Below are 15,181 nucleotides of genomic sequence, written 5' to 3' on the forward strand. Positions count from 1 at the left end.
CAAGGAGCTCTGTCAGATACTGGTGATGTGGTGAAATCAGGCTGTCACTAATTTTTGAGTAGTACAATTAACTTTTTTTTTTTTTGCATTTACAGGGTACAAATTTATCTAAAAGCTTATTTGCATATTAAATCATTTTAATATGAATAAAAAATAGTATCAATATTTGCTCCCACATAACAATTAATTCCCAAATTTAATTGTTAAAAAGCCAAAACAGTAGGTTTGCAAAACTTATGTTGACTTCATATATATTTATGATGTGTTCTTATACCATTCAAGGCATCCATTGGTTTCTAATAAGGTCTGGAAATCTATCTTTAAGTAGCCTCTCAACAATAGACCTTTGAAAACTGCGACTTTTGAAAATAATGTGTGCTTTCTGTGACACTGTTCGTTAGCATTATGAGTTGATACCCAACCTGCAAAATAAGCAGTGTAACAGAATAGGGTTTACATTGTTGTTGTGAAGCTTGTGTTCATGGACAGCCTGGCATGACATAAAAATGGACCAACTGAAAGCTGCATGACGCACGTTGAACAAAGAATCCACCTAGTTTTTCTAGTTTAATTGCTGGGCTGACAGTGGGTTTCCTCCATTGCAAAAAAAGTGCAGCAGTGAATATGTGGAAACTAATGGTACAACCAAGTCTTTCTGCACTGAGTAACAGGCACCACAGCCCCTTTTAACAGCATCCACGGATGATGAAGACGAAGCTCCTGCCGGATTCTTCTGTTTGTTGTTCCACTGCAAAAACCCTCTTCACAGAGTGGTCTGCAAACCTTGTGGAAATGAGAGCGGACAAAAAACAGCTTAATACAAATTCGGCATAGACTCTTTGTTGTACAAAAAACACTTGCTTTTACACCTTACATCACAAGAGACAACACAACAAAAGGCCGAGGACCCATTTACAACAGTTTGTCAAACGAAAAGCTTTGTGTCACCACCATCCTTAGCTGAATCACCTCTGATGTCAGTGACCCTGACTCCATTTACGGTTTTCCCATCCCGCTCCTCCACCCTGCCACTGTGACCCATGTCAACAGAACAGCAAAACGTTCTTCTCACTGCTGCTGTATAACAACTAGACACACACACACACACACACACACACATGCTCAGTTCCCTGGAGAGGTTACTGCCCAGTAGCCTACTGTTTACCAAGACTCTCACATTCCCTGCCAGCCTCTCAGTTGAGCACAGTGTCAAGTTCCACTATGTTTAACCCTGTGGAAGAAAAAGAACAAACAACACTGACAGGGAGAGAGAGAAAGAGACTAATTTATGCAAGTGGACCAGAATAAGCCCACGTCTTCATGTGAACCACCACGCTGTGCATCAAATCACACCTAGAAGGTCACGCACAGCAGGGAGACACTTTCAAGAAAAAGCATACAGACACATTTTCAAAATTAGAGTTACATCACATTAAAATTTCATAATTGCTTGACAGACTTTGAAAAATAAGTGGTTACACCTATTCTCGAGTCGATTGTTAGATTAATGCTGCTTTTCAACCATTAGTTGTGCTTTAGTAGCCAGCCCTTTTCCAGCTTTATTGGATTTATTGGCATGGCTGGAACAGCTAGTGCAGAAACTCCTCTTTGGATGCAATTGCAGTTTATTCTAATTATGTGAGAAAGGCAGTGGGGGTGTTACACAGCCGCTGTTTCAAAGAAAGGGGGCACATTTCTGAAATCTGTAATAATATGTTAAGACTCTGTGTACATGTTTATTCATTATTCAGTATGTTAATTGTGTCACATACCAGTACAACAACTTCCAATATATTAAAATTCTATTAATACATTCAGTGATCACCAGGGTGTCCATGTGGTCATAATGTTATGTAGCCTTGTATGCAACAAACTGTATGCACTATGTGTGTTCTGACACCTTTCTATCAGAACCAGCATTAACTTTTTCAGCAGTTTGAGCTAAAGTACCTCCTCTGTTGGATCGGACCACACGGGCCAGCCTTCACTCTCCACATGCATCATTGAGCCTTGGCCGCCCATGACCCTGTCACCGGTTCACTGCTTTTCCTTCCTTGGAACACTTTTGATAGGTACTGACCACTGCAGACCGGGAACACCCCACAAGAGTTGCAGTTTTGGAGATGCTCTGACCCAGTTGTCTAGCCATTACAATTTGGCCCTTGTCAAAGTTGCTTAAATCCTTACACTGCCCATTTTTCCTGCTTCTAACACATCAACTTTGAGGATAAAATGTTCACTGACACCCACTGACAGGCGCCATGATAATGAGATAATCAGTGTTATTCACTGCACTAGTCAGTGGTCATAATGTTTTGCCTCATTGGTGTATATGCTGTTTAATTACAAACAATCACATATGTCAATATTTGTTTGGAAAAGCCCCTAAATTAAGATAAAAAACGCTACATTATTCTGGCACATTAGTAAAGCATTGAATAAAAATTTCTACAGTAAAGGAGAAATTAGAAATCATTAAATTGTTTTATTTACAAATATTTTCTCATTGAACTTAAGTATATCTGTATCACAATGTGTCAATTACAGATCATTAAATTATTTTCCATTTTTTTTAAATTCATATAAATTAATGTGTTCAATTTGACAGCATTTGACACCAAACACGCATTACTGAGGGATGGTAGCTGCCATGCCCTGTGTGTTGGTTTTAATTCGAACAGATCAACCAGCTAAGCTAGATTTAAAAGATACAGATACAGGATATGGGGATTTTTATGTTAACTGCCAAGACAGTCAACACAGTGGAAACCTGCAGAACACAAACAGTAAAAAAAATAATAATAATAAAAATAATAAATAGACCTCCAAACATAAGTTGGATTTAAGTGAAAACAAAGAAGAGCAAATGCAAAGACAAGTCTGCGAGAAAAAAAAAAAAAAAGTAATTTTGCATTATGCATTGTTCCAGACAAATTAACTTTCTATCCTGGCCTAGGATAAAATCTTTGGATGGTTTTTATGGAATTTCTGCTCTATTAGACAGCACTCGGTGGAGAAGAAAGAAAACCCAGGAGGGGAGCACAGCTTGCCGATGAAAAAACACACTCTGCAGGATTTCAAGGCGTTAGAGAACCTCACCACAGGAAGGCTTGGTGGCTTGGCAGAGCTGAACTCAGCCTGCCAGTAGTTTCTGCGCAGTGCTGAGCTTTAAATACCAATCGCTCTGTTTATCCATGCAATGAAGGCAATGCCACATCCATGAATTTGTCAGGAAAAATAGATTCGTCTTCCATTGAGTCGTGGTGTTACAATTCTGATTATGTATTTCATGAATGTATTTATGTTTCTTTAGCAGGGTGTGTGATGTTCACTCCCTGAAACACTACATCAACCCACCTCCCCCTCCACAGCCTGTCCATCACAGCCACCCAGGAGAGAGGGGGAGCTGGTGGAGGTCCACACTGACAGCATCAGCCGCAGGGTTGTCTAAACATGTCAACATGCTATATGCAGGGAACTATGTCTACATAGTATCCAGAACAGGGCTGTATGGTGGTATGCTGGGGGTGCAGAATGAAGGTGGGGGAGGTAGGCAAGAGACAATGGTGAAAAGAAGTTAAGGACTAAATTGATTTTAACCATTGATTATATTAAGTCTCCTGTTCCTCTCCTGAAGTTACAACATGGAGAGCCAGGAATGAACAGGTATGATTCTCTGAAAATTAGCTAGCGTCAACCACATTAGGTGCTGCTATAGTCGGGCGAGCTGCAATTTCTGTAGTAATTGTCCCATACGGCTTCCTGCTACGGCACGGACAATAAAACATTTCGACAACCTGACAAATTGGAACACAATTATTTACAAATGATTATATTTTAGTAGTATGGTATGTGTATTCAACAGATTCAAATATCTTTGTTTATGTCCTGCAAGTTTTGATTTTGACAGTTATTCGAGCAAAAATGATTACAACCTATTACCGACTCCAAAAGGTGTGCATCTCAAATAAACAACTTAATTTTTAATAATATGATTTCAAACTTGGCTCTGGTGTATTCAGGTGCAAGATGATTTTATGGATGGAAGAAATTTAGCTTCTATTAAAGTTATTGGTGATTATTGATACACTGATAAGGCCTACTTTTTGCATTCCCTTGTTTAACCATTAGGGCCACTCACTGCCTTCGGAGCTGCCCACATTTCTGTACATTTTCTTCATTTAATCACAACATAGAACAGGTTTTTGTATGCTCCCTCCATAATGGCACTGTTGAAAAGAGCTTTCAGTCTTTTTAGAAGAATGGTTTCAACATTTTTGGGAAATATTGTTTTTTACTTTCTTGCCAAGACTAAAGAGCAAAATGCATTCTTCTGTCTCTCTTTCAGCTTGCTTTTTTTCCCTTTCCACACAAGTTTGCAAGTGCCCCAAGACTTTTGCATAGTATACTGTATTTTTCTTGTGTTCATTTATCATATACTTATTTAACATTTTTATACATTGTATTTTTATGTAAGACACATTAACGTTTTTCTTTGAAGTAAGGTCAGCTTTGTGCTCACACTGAAAACACTGAATTTGGTGTGTTTCCACACTGCCGTTGAATATAGTAGTCTACGTGGGCCAAATATAATCTCACTGCAACTCCAGAACTTTTTTTTCAGTGTTATCTCAAAAAAAAGTGAACCTGCAACTCACAGAGGGAGAAGACACAACTTCCAAGTTTTCAAAACACTGTATTTTTTTGTTACTGTAGGCACTGACATGCCTTATTAATGCTGCAATATCAACATTTTCTATACTTCCTAATTTCTCAGGTCATAATTCACTTTAGTGTATAAAATAGGTATCATTTAGAGCAACAAATTGTTGATTAGTTATCAGCTATTTAATTAATGGCCAATTATTTTGATAATCAATCAAAAGTTTCTGATTTTAGCTTCTCAAATGTTAATATTTCATGGTTTCTTCAGTCCTCTATGACAGCAAACTGAATATATTTGGGTTGGGGACTAAACAAGCCATATGAGAACATCATTTTGAGCTTTGGGACATTTTCTGAACAAAACAACTAATCAATTAATCAAGGTTCATTGCAGCCCCGGTGTCATTGTAGTGTCATGTTCTGACTGAATAGTTCCTTACATCCATTAAGCCATGCTGCACATTGACTGCAGAACATACTGTACATACAATAATGTATGATATCTTTTCAGTGCTTTGTGCAGGCAGGGTCAAGGTTAATTAACTTGGAACTGACATCTTATAATGAGCTATTATTTTACCATTTTAACAACATGAAATTTGTCTTGGTAGCAACAAGTATAACCTTAATGGACTTCTTCTCAATATGTCAAGGGATTTGCAACCTCTCCTTTTTCACAGGACAGTGAAGATTAATAATTGAATAAAACTTCATTATTTCAGTAGAACAAGACACATGTTTCCATTGAATGGACACGGTCAGCTTACTCTTCTGACAGTACCTACACTAATAAATAGTAAGACTCAGCTCAACAACTTGAAAGGTAACAGATACTACTGCAATGCTCATATCTGGTGGTTTTTCATGGACCTTGAGAGAACTCTTTCTATATGGAACTGGACAATGCCCCTAAATACAGTATTTTACCTACTGTTCAGTCAGTTAGTCATTGAGGGAACCAAGAATTGAGATGAAACTACTACGTAACCTGGCCCGTCTCCAACTTGCAGAGGTAGATCAGACAATCTACTCAGAGATCAATGAAGCAGCTGAGGAGAAGCTGCAAACCAGGCTATCGAGCACAAGGTCTGTGAAAAGGAAGATGCCCTCTTCTAGAAAATGGAGGAGCTGAAAATACTACAAAACATGGACTTGAGTACCCTTGATCAGGGTTATTAATGGCTGTAAGATGGAAAAGGTATTACAAGAATTGAGCAGCTGCTCTTTGAAGTTGCTCAATGCAGAGAAAAGTTATTTGCCAATTAGAATTCCCACCCCGTGGTTGTATGCCTCCACCAACTAGTCAAGTTGCAGTTTACATCAATATCTGTCCAGACTCATAATATATGTAGTGAATACTTGGAAGGAATAGAATAACAACTGTATAAAATATATTTTTTGGTTAAGTGGAATACCTATATTGATAATACTTATGATTTCAGTGAATATACAATACTGAAGTGACTAATGAAGGACTCTTATAGATGTATTGGTTAAACAGGTACACATGTTCTTGATAACTACATTACATTTTTCAAAGCAACGCCTCTCTATGAGCTGTATGTGAAACTCACTCACAGGATTTTAATTAGCTAGACACGCTCCAATACACTTTTTTGCATGAAGTAACTAACTAAATACTAAAGAGCAAGCTGAAACTTGGGGTCAGTAATATGTAGACAAGAAGCTCTCCATCAAAAACTAACTAACTAAGAAAAAGAAGAAAAGAAGAAAAAAGCAAATAAAGATGGTGTCCACTTCAAACTCAAATGAGTAGCTTTTTCTTCTTCAGTTAAATATTTCACTATCTGATATCTCTTAAATAATACAGCATGCTGCCTGTATAGTTTTCCATCTGTGGAGGATTTTTACTGATTAACCGTATACGCTTGGCATTTAAAACAGCTGGACAGAGTGGAAACAAAATAGGACAGACACGTTCAAGGTGAGGAGGGCCTGGTGCCAATGCCAGCATGCACACACCCAGGATAGTTTGACAGTCTCACAGGGCTAACACAGAATGACAAACACGTTCACACCTACAGGCAATTTAGACTTAACTGATTCACTTTACTTGCATGCGTTTGGACTGTGAGGGGAAACTAGAGCACCAGAATAACACCTGTACAAATCCAAGGAGAACATGCAGGACTATCACTTTTTCAACAGATAAGATTCAAAGGAATTAAAACCATTCATTCCATGATACATTCAAATTCATTTAAACACTACCCACATAGCCTAATCCTAAAATATGTTGTAAAATGAACATTGTTCTGTTCATTTGCGGTGCCTCCTCTGTCTCACTTAAGTGACAAGCGAACATTACTGTAAAGCAGAGCAGACACTGGCTGTTATATTTAAAAAATAATTCCCTAAATCTCAATGCAGAGTGGCAGCAGACAGATGGTAAAGACAAACAGATCTGTGTTGTGTTTTACTCTGAACCACAATGATTGGTTAAACCGTTATATTGTGCCCTCGTGCAGGGGGCATGTTGCAGAGAGTGCAGTGACAGTCTTGGCGAGCATTAGCGGTGAAACTTGAAAAGCCTCCTGCGTCATTTAAGTCGCATGTATGGGAGCACTTTGGCTTTCCTCTAAACTGTGATTATTGAAGAAGGGTGGTAGACAAAACCACTACGGTTTGTAGGCATTGTGTCACGAAAAAAGCCATGTGATAATGGAAATTCATTGAGCATGGCCACCCATTTAAGGCGAAATCATGTTGAGGTTACAAAGAGAAAGGAGACAACTCATCAATGCAGCATTTAAGTTTTGCTGCAGAATCAGACCAGTCTAAAGCTATTACCAAATCTATTGGAACGTTTATCGCTGCAGACATGAGGCCATACTCCGTTGTGGAAAACAGGAAAACAAAGGGTTTAAACATATGGCGAAAGTCCTTGAGCCACGCTACGAAATCCCCTCGTGCACCCACTTCAGTGTGAAGATCAAAATTGTCAACAAATTTTCCAAGGCATCCTCTGTTGACCTCTGGACCTCAGGGCAACTGAAAGCTATGTTGGAAAATCAGTAGAATTTCTGGTATATTGCAATTTGGGTTGGTTGTCTTCAGTTTGAGCAGTTCCACAGTCGTATTTCCCACATGTCTGCGATCAAAAGATTCATTACAAACTATAGTGAGTAGGGCTGGGTACCAAAACCTATTCCTATATGACTGGTATCTATTGGATCGAATCGCAACACAGATTTCAGAGCCTCATGTCTGTGCCACTTCAATGCCTGAGCGGTCAAATATTGCCCTGATGCTCCACTTACATTACATGCAACAAAAGCATCACCACACGTACCTTTGCTAGTTAACAATGCACTTGCTGTAGTGGCAGCAGGTAGTTTAGCTTGTTAGCTAGTAGCTACCTTAAACACAGCTAAAATGTATAAAGCTAAGTGGTCTGGCTGTATGTCGCTCAAAAGGATTCCACCCAGGGGATGTGAAACAAATGTGGGCAATGGGCGATCTCAACCCCGGCAATGGGAAGACCATTGATGATGGCACCCTTTCCTCGGGTTAGTAATGTAGTAAAGTAGCGGTTCAGACACCGATATCGGAAAAACTCAGATTCCCAACCCTAGCAGACAGCTTGTTTAAATATTACTGAAGTAGTATTTCACATGTTGTGGCTACTATAGTTTTTGACGGCGACTGTGCTGTGATTCAAGTAATTTTTCTTCCTTTTTGTCTTATTTTCCAACTGACGCTTTTGTGTTCATGCTGACCGGTCGATTGATCTGTACATAGAGCGGTTTACTTGAAAAATCGATCTAAATAAAATGTTTAATTTCATTCATATAGAGAATATTCTGCTCAGTAGTTTTCTCCATTTTGTGTTAGTGAATAGAACAACGGCCTAATGGATAGAAGGAGCAGAACGTCCAATCTGAATATGCAATTTTTTCCCAAGCTTGTTGAAACTGTAATTCAAATTGACAAACCTAATATAAACCCAACAAAATCAAATAAAATGCTGCACAGTAATCTACAGACATTTAAACCATTATATTCACTGCTCTAAAATATGTGCCCTTGCCTAACTGCTTATAAAGCTCCAGTGAATCTTTCATCAGCATTCTTTGCCACGCGAGTTAATTCAAATTATCTTTCTACGTAAACCATGGCTACCAAGGCTATGTATGTTACATAAGAGTTCTGTAAAACCAAACACCCAAATTGTTCACCGGTCTAAATTAATGCACTGAAATAAATTGAATGAAAACAAAATCTGAATATCTTACAACACTGAGTCTAGTCCTTCAGTGCTGCTGCAAGTCGCCCACGTCGTCCAATAATTCCTGATGATGGACACCTTGCTATTATCCCTTACTTTTTTCATTGTAATAAAATGAATTGCTACACTTACATTTTTCAAATTCAGAGACAGAACACTTAGTATTGAATGGTTGGACAATACGGACTAGCCTCAGTTTCTGCCTCTCATGTATTAGCAAGCATTCAGGTCTGTTTTTCTATCTAGGCAGATCTAGGCTGCCATCTTTGTTTTGATTCTGAAGCAGAGATGCAACTTGAGAAATGGGTTAAAAATCTTTTTATCATTCAGCAGATGAGGCAGATAGTTCAGAGAGTCTTTGAGGATTCTGAAAATAGCGGCAGAACAACAGTAAGTGTGTTGTATTTTAGAGAAACTGAAGATTACCTATTTAATACATGAGAGGTACCACCTGGGGCTAGTGTAGTAGGCAATAACTGTATAAATCAGCGTCGTAGCGTCAATCAACTGAGCACAACTTTCACATTTTCCTTGGTTTTCATGTTTATTAAAAAGCCCAAATGACAATAGCAGCTTAGTTTTCAAACCGTGATAATTGGACAAATGTTAAAAAAACAGCATCCACCAACTAAACTTCTGGATTTTGGCAGGAATACTACATTTCAAGTCAATAACAAGCTCAGAAAATGTGTCTCACAAACTGTATGTACAAATTGGTTGATGTCCTGTAGGCCTGATACTAAACCAATTATCAGATTTCAGAATTTGCAACAAACGCATCACAGACGGCTGTGCTAATATAGCTAACTAACAAATATCTGAATTTTTAGGCAGCCTGAAAACTTGATTTCATGTATGACAAAGTCGACATGTGAGGACTGAAGTGTCAAAATAGACACTAGCACTTTCCCACACAAACTGAGTCACATTAATAAACCAGAGGAGATATCTATATGTGAACCAAGCTTTGACCTGTTCCTAAACCCTATCTTCTGTCTTTATATTTGTTTCCCAAAGTATCTACCCAAACATTTTACAAATTGCCTCCCTCTCATCATGCAGCTTGTCAGATAAGGTTGCCTATTGAGGCGCGACTGGCTGCTAAACGTAGGGAAGCAGTTTTCAACCACTGCGACTGAACTGTTACTTGTAATCATTTAAAACAAACATGTTGAACATGGAAAAAGAAAATTAGCTCATTTGGAAATCAATACTTTAAATACATTTCTAAAAAGTACACCAGCTGGAAATTTTGCGAGCTTCCTTGGTGACCACCTGGCCTGCACATACACAGAGAGAGAGAGAGGGTGTGGCACGTGGCAGCAGTGAGAAAACACACACACACACACATTACATTGTTAGTAGGCGGGTTGACACTCTGTGCCATCAGGGAGGAAATTTCTCAACACAGAACTAGAATGTCATGTAACTGTGAAAAAGATCATGCAAAATCCTGGTAATAATAGCTTTAGAGTATGTAACATTTAGGAGGATCNNATAACTATATTTTCATTAGTGTAACCTGGAAATAAGAATTGTGTGAAATGTTTTTGTCACCTTAGAATGAGTAGCTTAGTTACTGATGCTACAGGTTAATTTTCCATTGAGGCCACCATGTTGAACCACTGAGTTTCTACAGTAGCCCTGAACAGACAAAACAAACACTGGCTCTATAGCGCAGTTTGCAGCCACCATAGTTTCCCCTCTGTGCTCGAAAGGGGAGGGTGAAGCAAGGGAGTGGCAATCTGCAAATATGCACTAGTCCTTTAAATCGAAGACAAATATTTAACTATCAGGTTTAGGAGTATAATTTATTCATGCATGTTGATTGTTCCTACGAAACAGAATTTCCCAAAATATGTGATACTACTTTAGACTTTTTATTCATTTGGAATTACTTACTGATGCCTTGTACAATACCTCCAGTGTACCTCTTATGTTTTAATGCATATTGTATATTCTTTTTCATTAAAGTCAATTATTTTGGGTAATACACTCATACACTTTCTTTCAGAGAGTTAGATGAAAAGATTAACACCACTGTCATGTCTGTAAGCTAAATATGAAGCTAAAGCTTGCAGGTGATTAGCTCATAGCTTAGCATAACGATTGGAAGCTGAGAAAGCCAAGCAATAGTTCCAGTGTTTAACTGCCCTGTAAAAACATGAACATTTCTATTTGTATAGAGATTAAACAAAAGAGTCCAAATTACTCCAGATGTTGTGCCATCGGTGTGTGAGTGTGCTTTGTTTCCATTTCTGATGAGCGGTTGGCACCTTGCATGGTGTATGAATGTGTGTGAATGGGTGAATGTGACAAAGTGTAAAGTGCTTTGAGTAGTTGGAAGACTAGAAAGGTGCTATATAAGTACAGTCGATTTACCAAGAGAGAACGTGTTAATTAGTCAAATTTAGAGGTGCTGGTAGGTGGATTTTGTTACTTTCAGACAGAGCCAGGCTAACTTCCAACTGCTTTCAGTCTTAATGCGAAGCTAAGCTAATTACCTGCTGGCTGTAGATTAATATTTACTGTACAGACAGGCAAGTGGTATGTTGTCATTGAACTCTCAACAAATAAGCAAATGAGTGTAATTCCCCAAGAAAAGTCAAATTATTACTTCAAAGGGAATTTTTTTCAAAAAAGTGATAGTGATTTTTTTGCTTTTTACTATTTCATTGCATCTATTTTAGAAACTAACAGTCACATTTGATACTGTTTATCAAGCATTACAGAAGTTGAATGTTTTAAAACATTTCAGATTCGTTTCTGGTTCTTTTAGATCGAGTGCTGCATTAGATGCATTTGCAACATTAAACCTCATCTTGTGAAATGTGTTGGTCTGGCTGAATGTGTTTTTAAAAATCCGTTTCATGACTGGAAGGAAATTTTCTGCCATTTTGGTAACTCATGTGTCTGAGGAATGTAACATTTCTTTTGATTAAGCAGAAGGAAGCTGCCTTGGTCTGATGCTCTTCTCAGCGTACCCATAGATGATGTCATCATAATGTCAATTTCCACAGCGATGGCAATGACAGACACACAATTATACAGATCCGTAGAGCCAAATGCAAATACCTCAAACTGGCTCACAGCCTGTCTGCACTTAATAAATAGATGAGTAATAACTTTCTAAAACTCAGTGAATGACAAACAGGACATAAATACTTCTCCCTAACCCTGAGGCCAACAGAGGAACACCAGATCAAGCTTAGGCCCTATGACATAGTGTGTTACACTCTGATTTCAGTATTAAATTACACCTCCAAATAAGCAGTTTTCCAGCAGTTGTTTCGCCTCAGAAATTCTGCCATGGTGCAATTTAAGCCAGCAAGATTTCAAAAAGCCAATTCATGCTTACATCTCAAGCAGGCTAGACAACTCCACATTTCACTGATCTTACTGAAAAGTCTATTTAAGGACCAAAAATAATTCAAATTCTGTCTCTTGACTACTGATCAACACAAGAAAAACAGAGCATATAACAAAGTCCCTTTGCTTGTACATACAGTAAAGCTCTGAGAGTACATTGAGGAACCCCTGACATTTTAAGGTCCTTCACATTCACTCCTATCCTCCAGTGTGGGTCGTTCGAAGTTCAGAACCACAGATATAAGAAAATTGGATGATCCCAAACTGGGGAATGCCAGTCCCCTGGATATTATAGGGTAACCAAGAGGTTAAAACACATCTATTTCTGTTAGCTTTCAACTTCTCTTTTAACTTGGAGTGTTTATCTATGTGCAGTATTTTATGGTTTTACTGTGATGCTATTTTTTCATAGTGCTCATTTCTTTTTATTGTAAAGCACCCCGAGTTACAGTCTTTGAATGGAGTCTTACATAAGCACAGTCACATTTTTATTATTATTATTATTATTATCATTATTATTATTATTATTATTATTTCAATCTCTCCACTGCATAATGACTTTTACCCTTCAGTAGCTGTTCTCTCAGACATAAATTAAGGTCTGCTTAACTCTGAGAACACAGTGTATCAGTTAGTGAGCTGTATACTTAACCTTTTGTACTATCACCTCCCAATTTCTGAGCAGGGCGAATAAGGCTCCAGCAAAAAGATGAGTACGTAGAAAGGTTCATTGATCTCATTTATACACAAAATGTATGCCTATTATAGCCAACTGCCGAAGTCAGTGATTAGACCAAAAAGAACATCACAATGTGTGTGTGTGACCGTGTGTGTAACTGAATGAATAAATGGGGGAGAGACATTATTTCCTTTTAACTCTATGCAGAAAATGACAACTTATATTATTTTGACTTATTTTTTTTTCACATTTTTGCCAAAGTCAGCTAATCAAACGAAAGCATAGATGCATAGATTGTGTGTGTGTGTGTGTGTGTGGGTGTGTGCGCGTGCGCGTAAGAGAGAGAATGAAGCAAGGCAAGGCAAGATTCCCTCAAACTCTGCAACCTCTCTGCAGTTACACATTTAAGCTCTTCTACGTCTCGTCTGCTCGGCCACTCTCAGTTTAGATGACTCTAATGACCACGCACGCTGTGTGAGTGAACACTGACCACACTGCGTCAAAAGAGGTCCGTGCGTAAATGTGGAGCACATGAACTACTCACGCTGCTGTTCTGTCCGGACCAGTGCACCATCGCCTGGTTATGAGCCGTGTCCCCGGTGAGCGCAAATGTCGAACTTGTGAGCTGAAACTCCTCCTGGTCCGAAAACGAAGCGTCCTCCCCGCCCTCGGGTCTGAATCCGGACCAAGTCTCTGCGCTCCTCGCACCTCGCGTTCGTCTCCAACTGGCCACATCCGTGTCCCCATTCACCGTCACATCAACCTGCGCCCCATTTTCAACGTATGAGCTCTTCTTTTTTCCATCCTCGGTGCTATTTTCGGTTAAGTCGTCGTCAGTGGGAGAAGGGGCAGCCGCGCGTGAACCACTTCGAGAAAACACTTTCGGGTGGAAAAGTTTTTGCTGACCGTTCAACGCGTCCTTCTGGAGACAACTTGTGTTATTCCCCCCTAACCGCGGCCGCACTTTGGATGAACTTTCATCGCTCGAGGTTAATTCCGCAACGTTGTGCGTTTCGTCCCCGCCGGCGGAGGGTTCGGCGCCCGGTGACCCCTCGGTAAATCCAACAAATTCCTCCGCTGTTACCTCGCCAAAATGAGTCAAATCCAGGGCCGAGAGTTCCCGGGGAGACGCTGTGATTAGCGGCAGCTGGCACGAGGGAATGCACCTTACCTCCGCTTTTGTTCCGCCTAAGATGGAAGTTAGGGTGAAGAGCCAAATCCACTCAGAGAAAATGATAAAAAGGCAGTGGCCGAGGCGCGTCTCCATTCTCCGTTAATTCCGACTTTCAGGCGTGTTAAAAGCTTATCATCTTCACTCTTGTGCGTCTGTCTGTCATCACCTGGTAAAGTGGAGTCCGTGAATGCACTGTGGGGAGGTGCAGCAGCAGCAGCAGCGCGGACAAGTGTTCCCAAGTACTGATGCAAACGATGCATCAGAGGAGGAGCTGGAGGCTGAGTCCTGGACGAGAGGGGAGAGGGGCCCATACCCCCGCGTCCTCATCACAACCTGGATGGGGGAGAGAAAAAAAACTGGGCGTACTCTTAATTAAGTTATAGCCTATTTCTGTAGAGGCACGTGGTCCCCTAGGGGTTTTTATTCTGTTTTTGATCAGCAGTACATGTCACTATGAAATATTTGACTGGATCATCTTCCTATATGTAATTATGCATTGGATTAAAAACAGTCTTCAGATGTTGGGGCCCTTGGGGAGAAGTCTAGAGACATTATTGGGTTTGCCTCTGGTAGTTCTTGTGTGGGAAATGTTTCCTGACAGGCCCTTTATGGAAGATACAATGAGGCTTTACATTTTCCATTAGCGCAGGCCTAGGTAATCAATTAACAGGATTGCCTGTGTTCACTGTCAATTATGCCATGCAGGTAACGACTCTGTTGTGGCCCACCTGCAAAATGGCTTGAAAATTGTTTCAGTTAGAGGCTGTGCTCCTGTGTTCTCCATTCAGCTGTGTTGAAAAAGAAAATGCATACTCCCCCAAATTTTAGCTTGTGCTTTTTTGTGCCCTTCTCTTAGGTTAATGGAGGATTGTCTGACAGAAAATAATGAGAAAGATTCGAACCATAGGTGAGCGAGTAATCATGTTCTCTGTCAACCCTCTCTGGTCTCTGCTGTTGTATAGAAGCACAGAGGACTATGGTAATAATTGAGAACCCATTATAGCCATACAATGCAGACACCCTGGAATATATTGTTATATTTCCC

At 39.6% G+C, this 15,181-nt stretch overlaps 1 protein-coding gene across 1 annotated transcript in view; it reads right to left on the reverse strand.

The window, feature by feature from the left end:
- Window positions 1-14,435, reverse strand: part of LOC118328982 (VPS10 domain-containing receptor SorCS1-like) — a 55,427-nt gene extending 40,992 nt beyond the window's left edge. The window contains exon 1 of the mRNA XM_035662910.1: window positions 13,507-14,435. Within this exon, the coding sequence (XP_035518803.1) occupies window positions 13,507-14,229 (723 nt within the window). The 5' untranslated portion in view covers window positions 14,230-14,435. The remainder of the gene's footprint in view (window positions 1-13,506) is intronic.
- Between the last annotated feature and the right edge of the window lie 746 nt (window positions 14,436-15,181).

The sequence above is a fragment of the Morone saxatilis genome, unplaced genomic scaffold (assembly GCF_004916995.1).
Source record: "Morone saxatilis isolate NCDOM2014 unplaced genomic scaffold, NCSU_SB_2.0 Contig19, whole genome shotgun sequence".
NCBI lineage: Eukaryota > Metazoa > Chordata > Actinopteri > Moronidae > Morone > Morone saxatilis.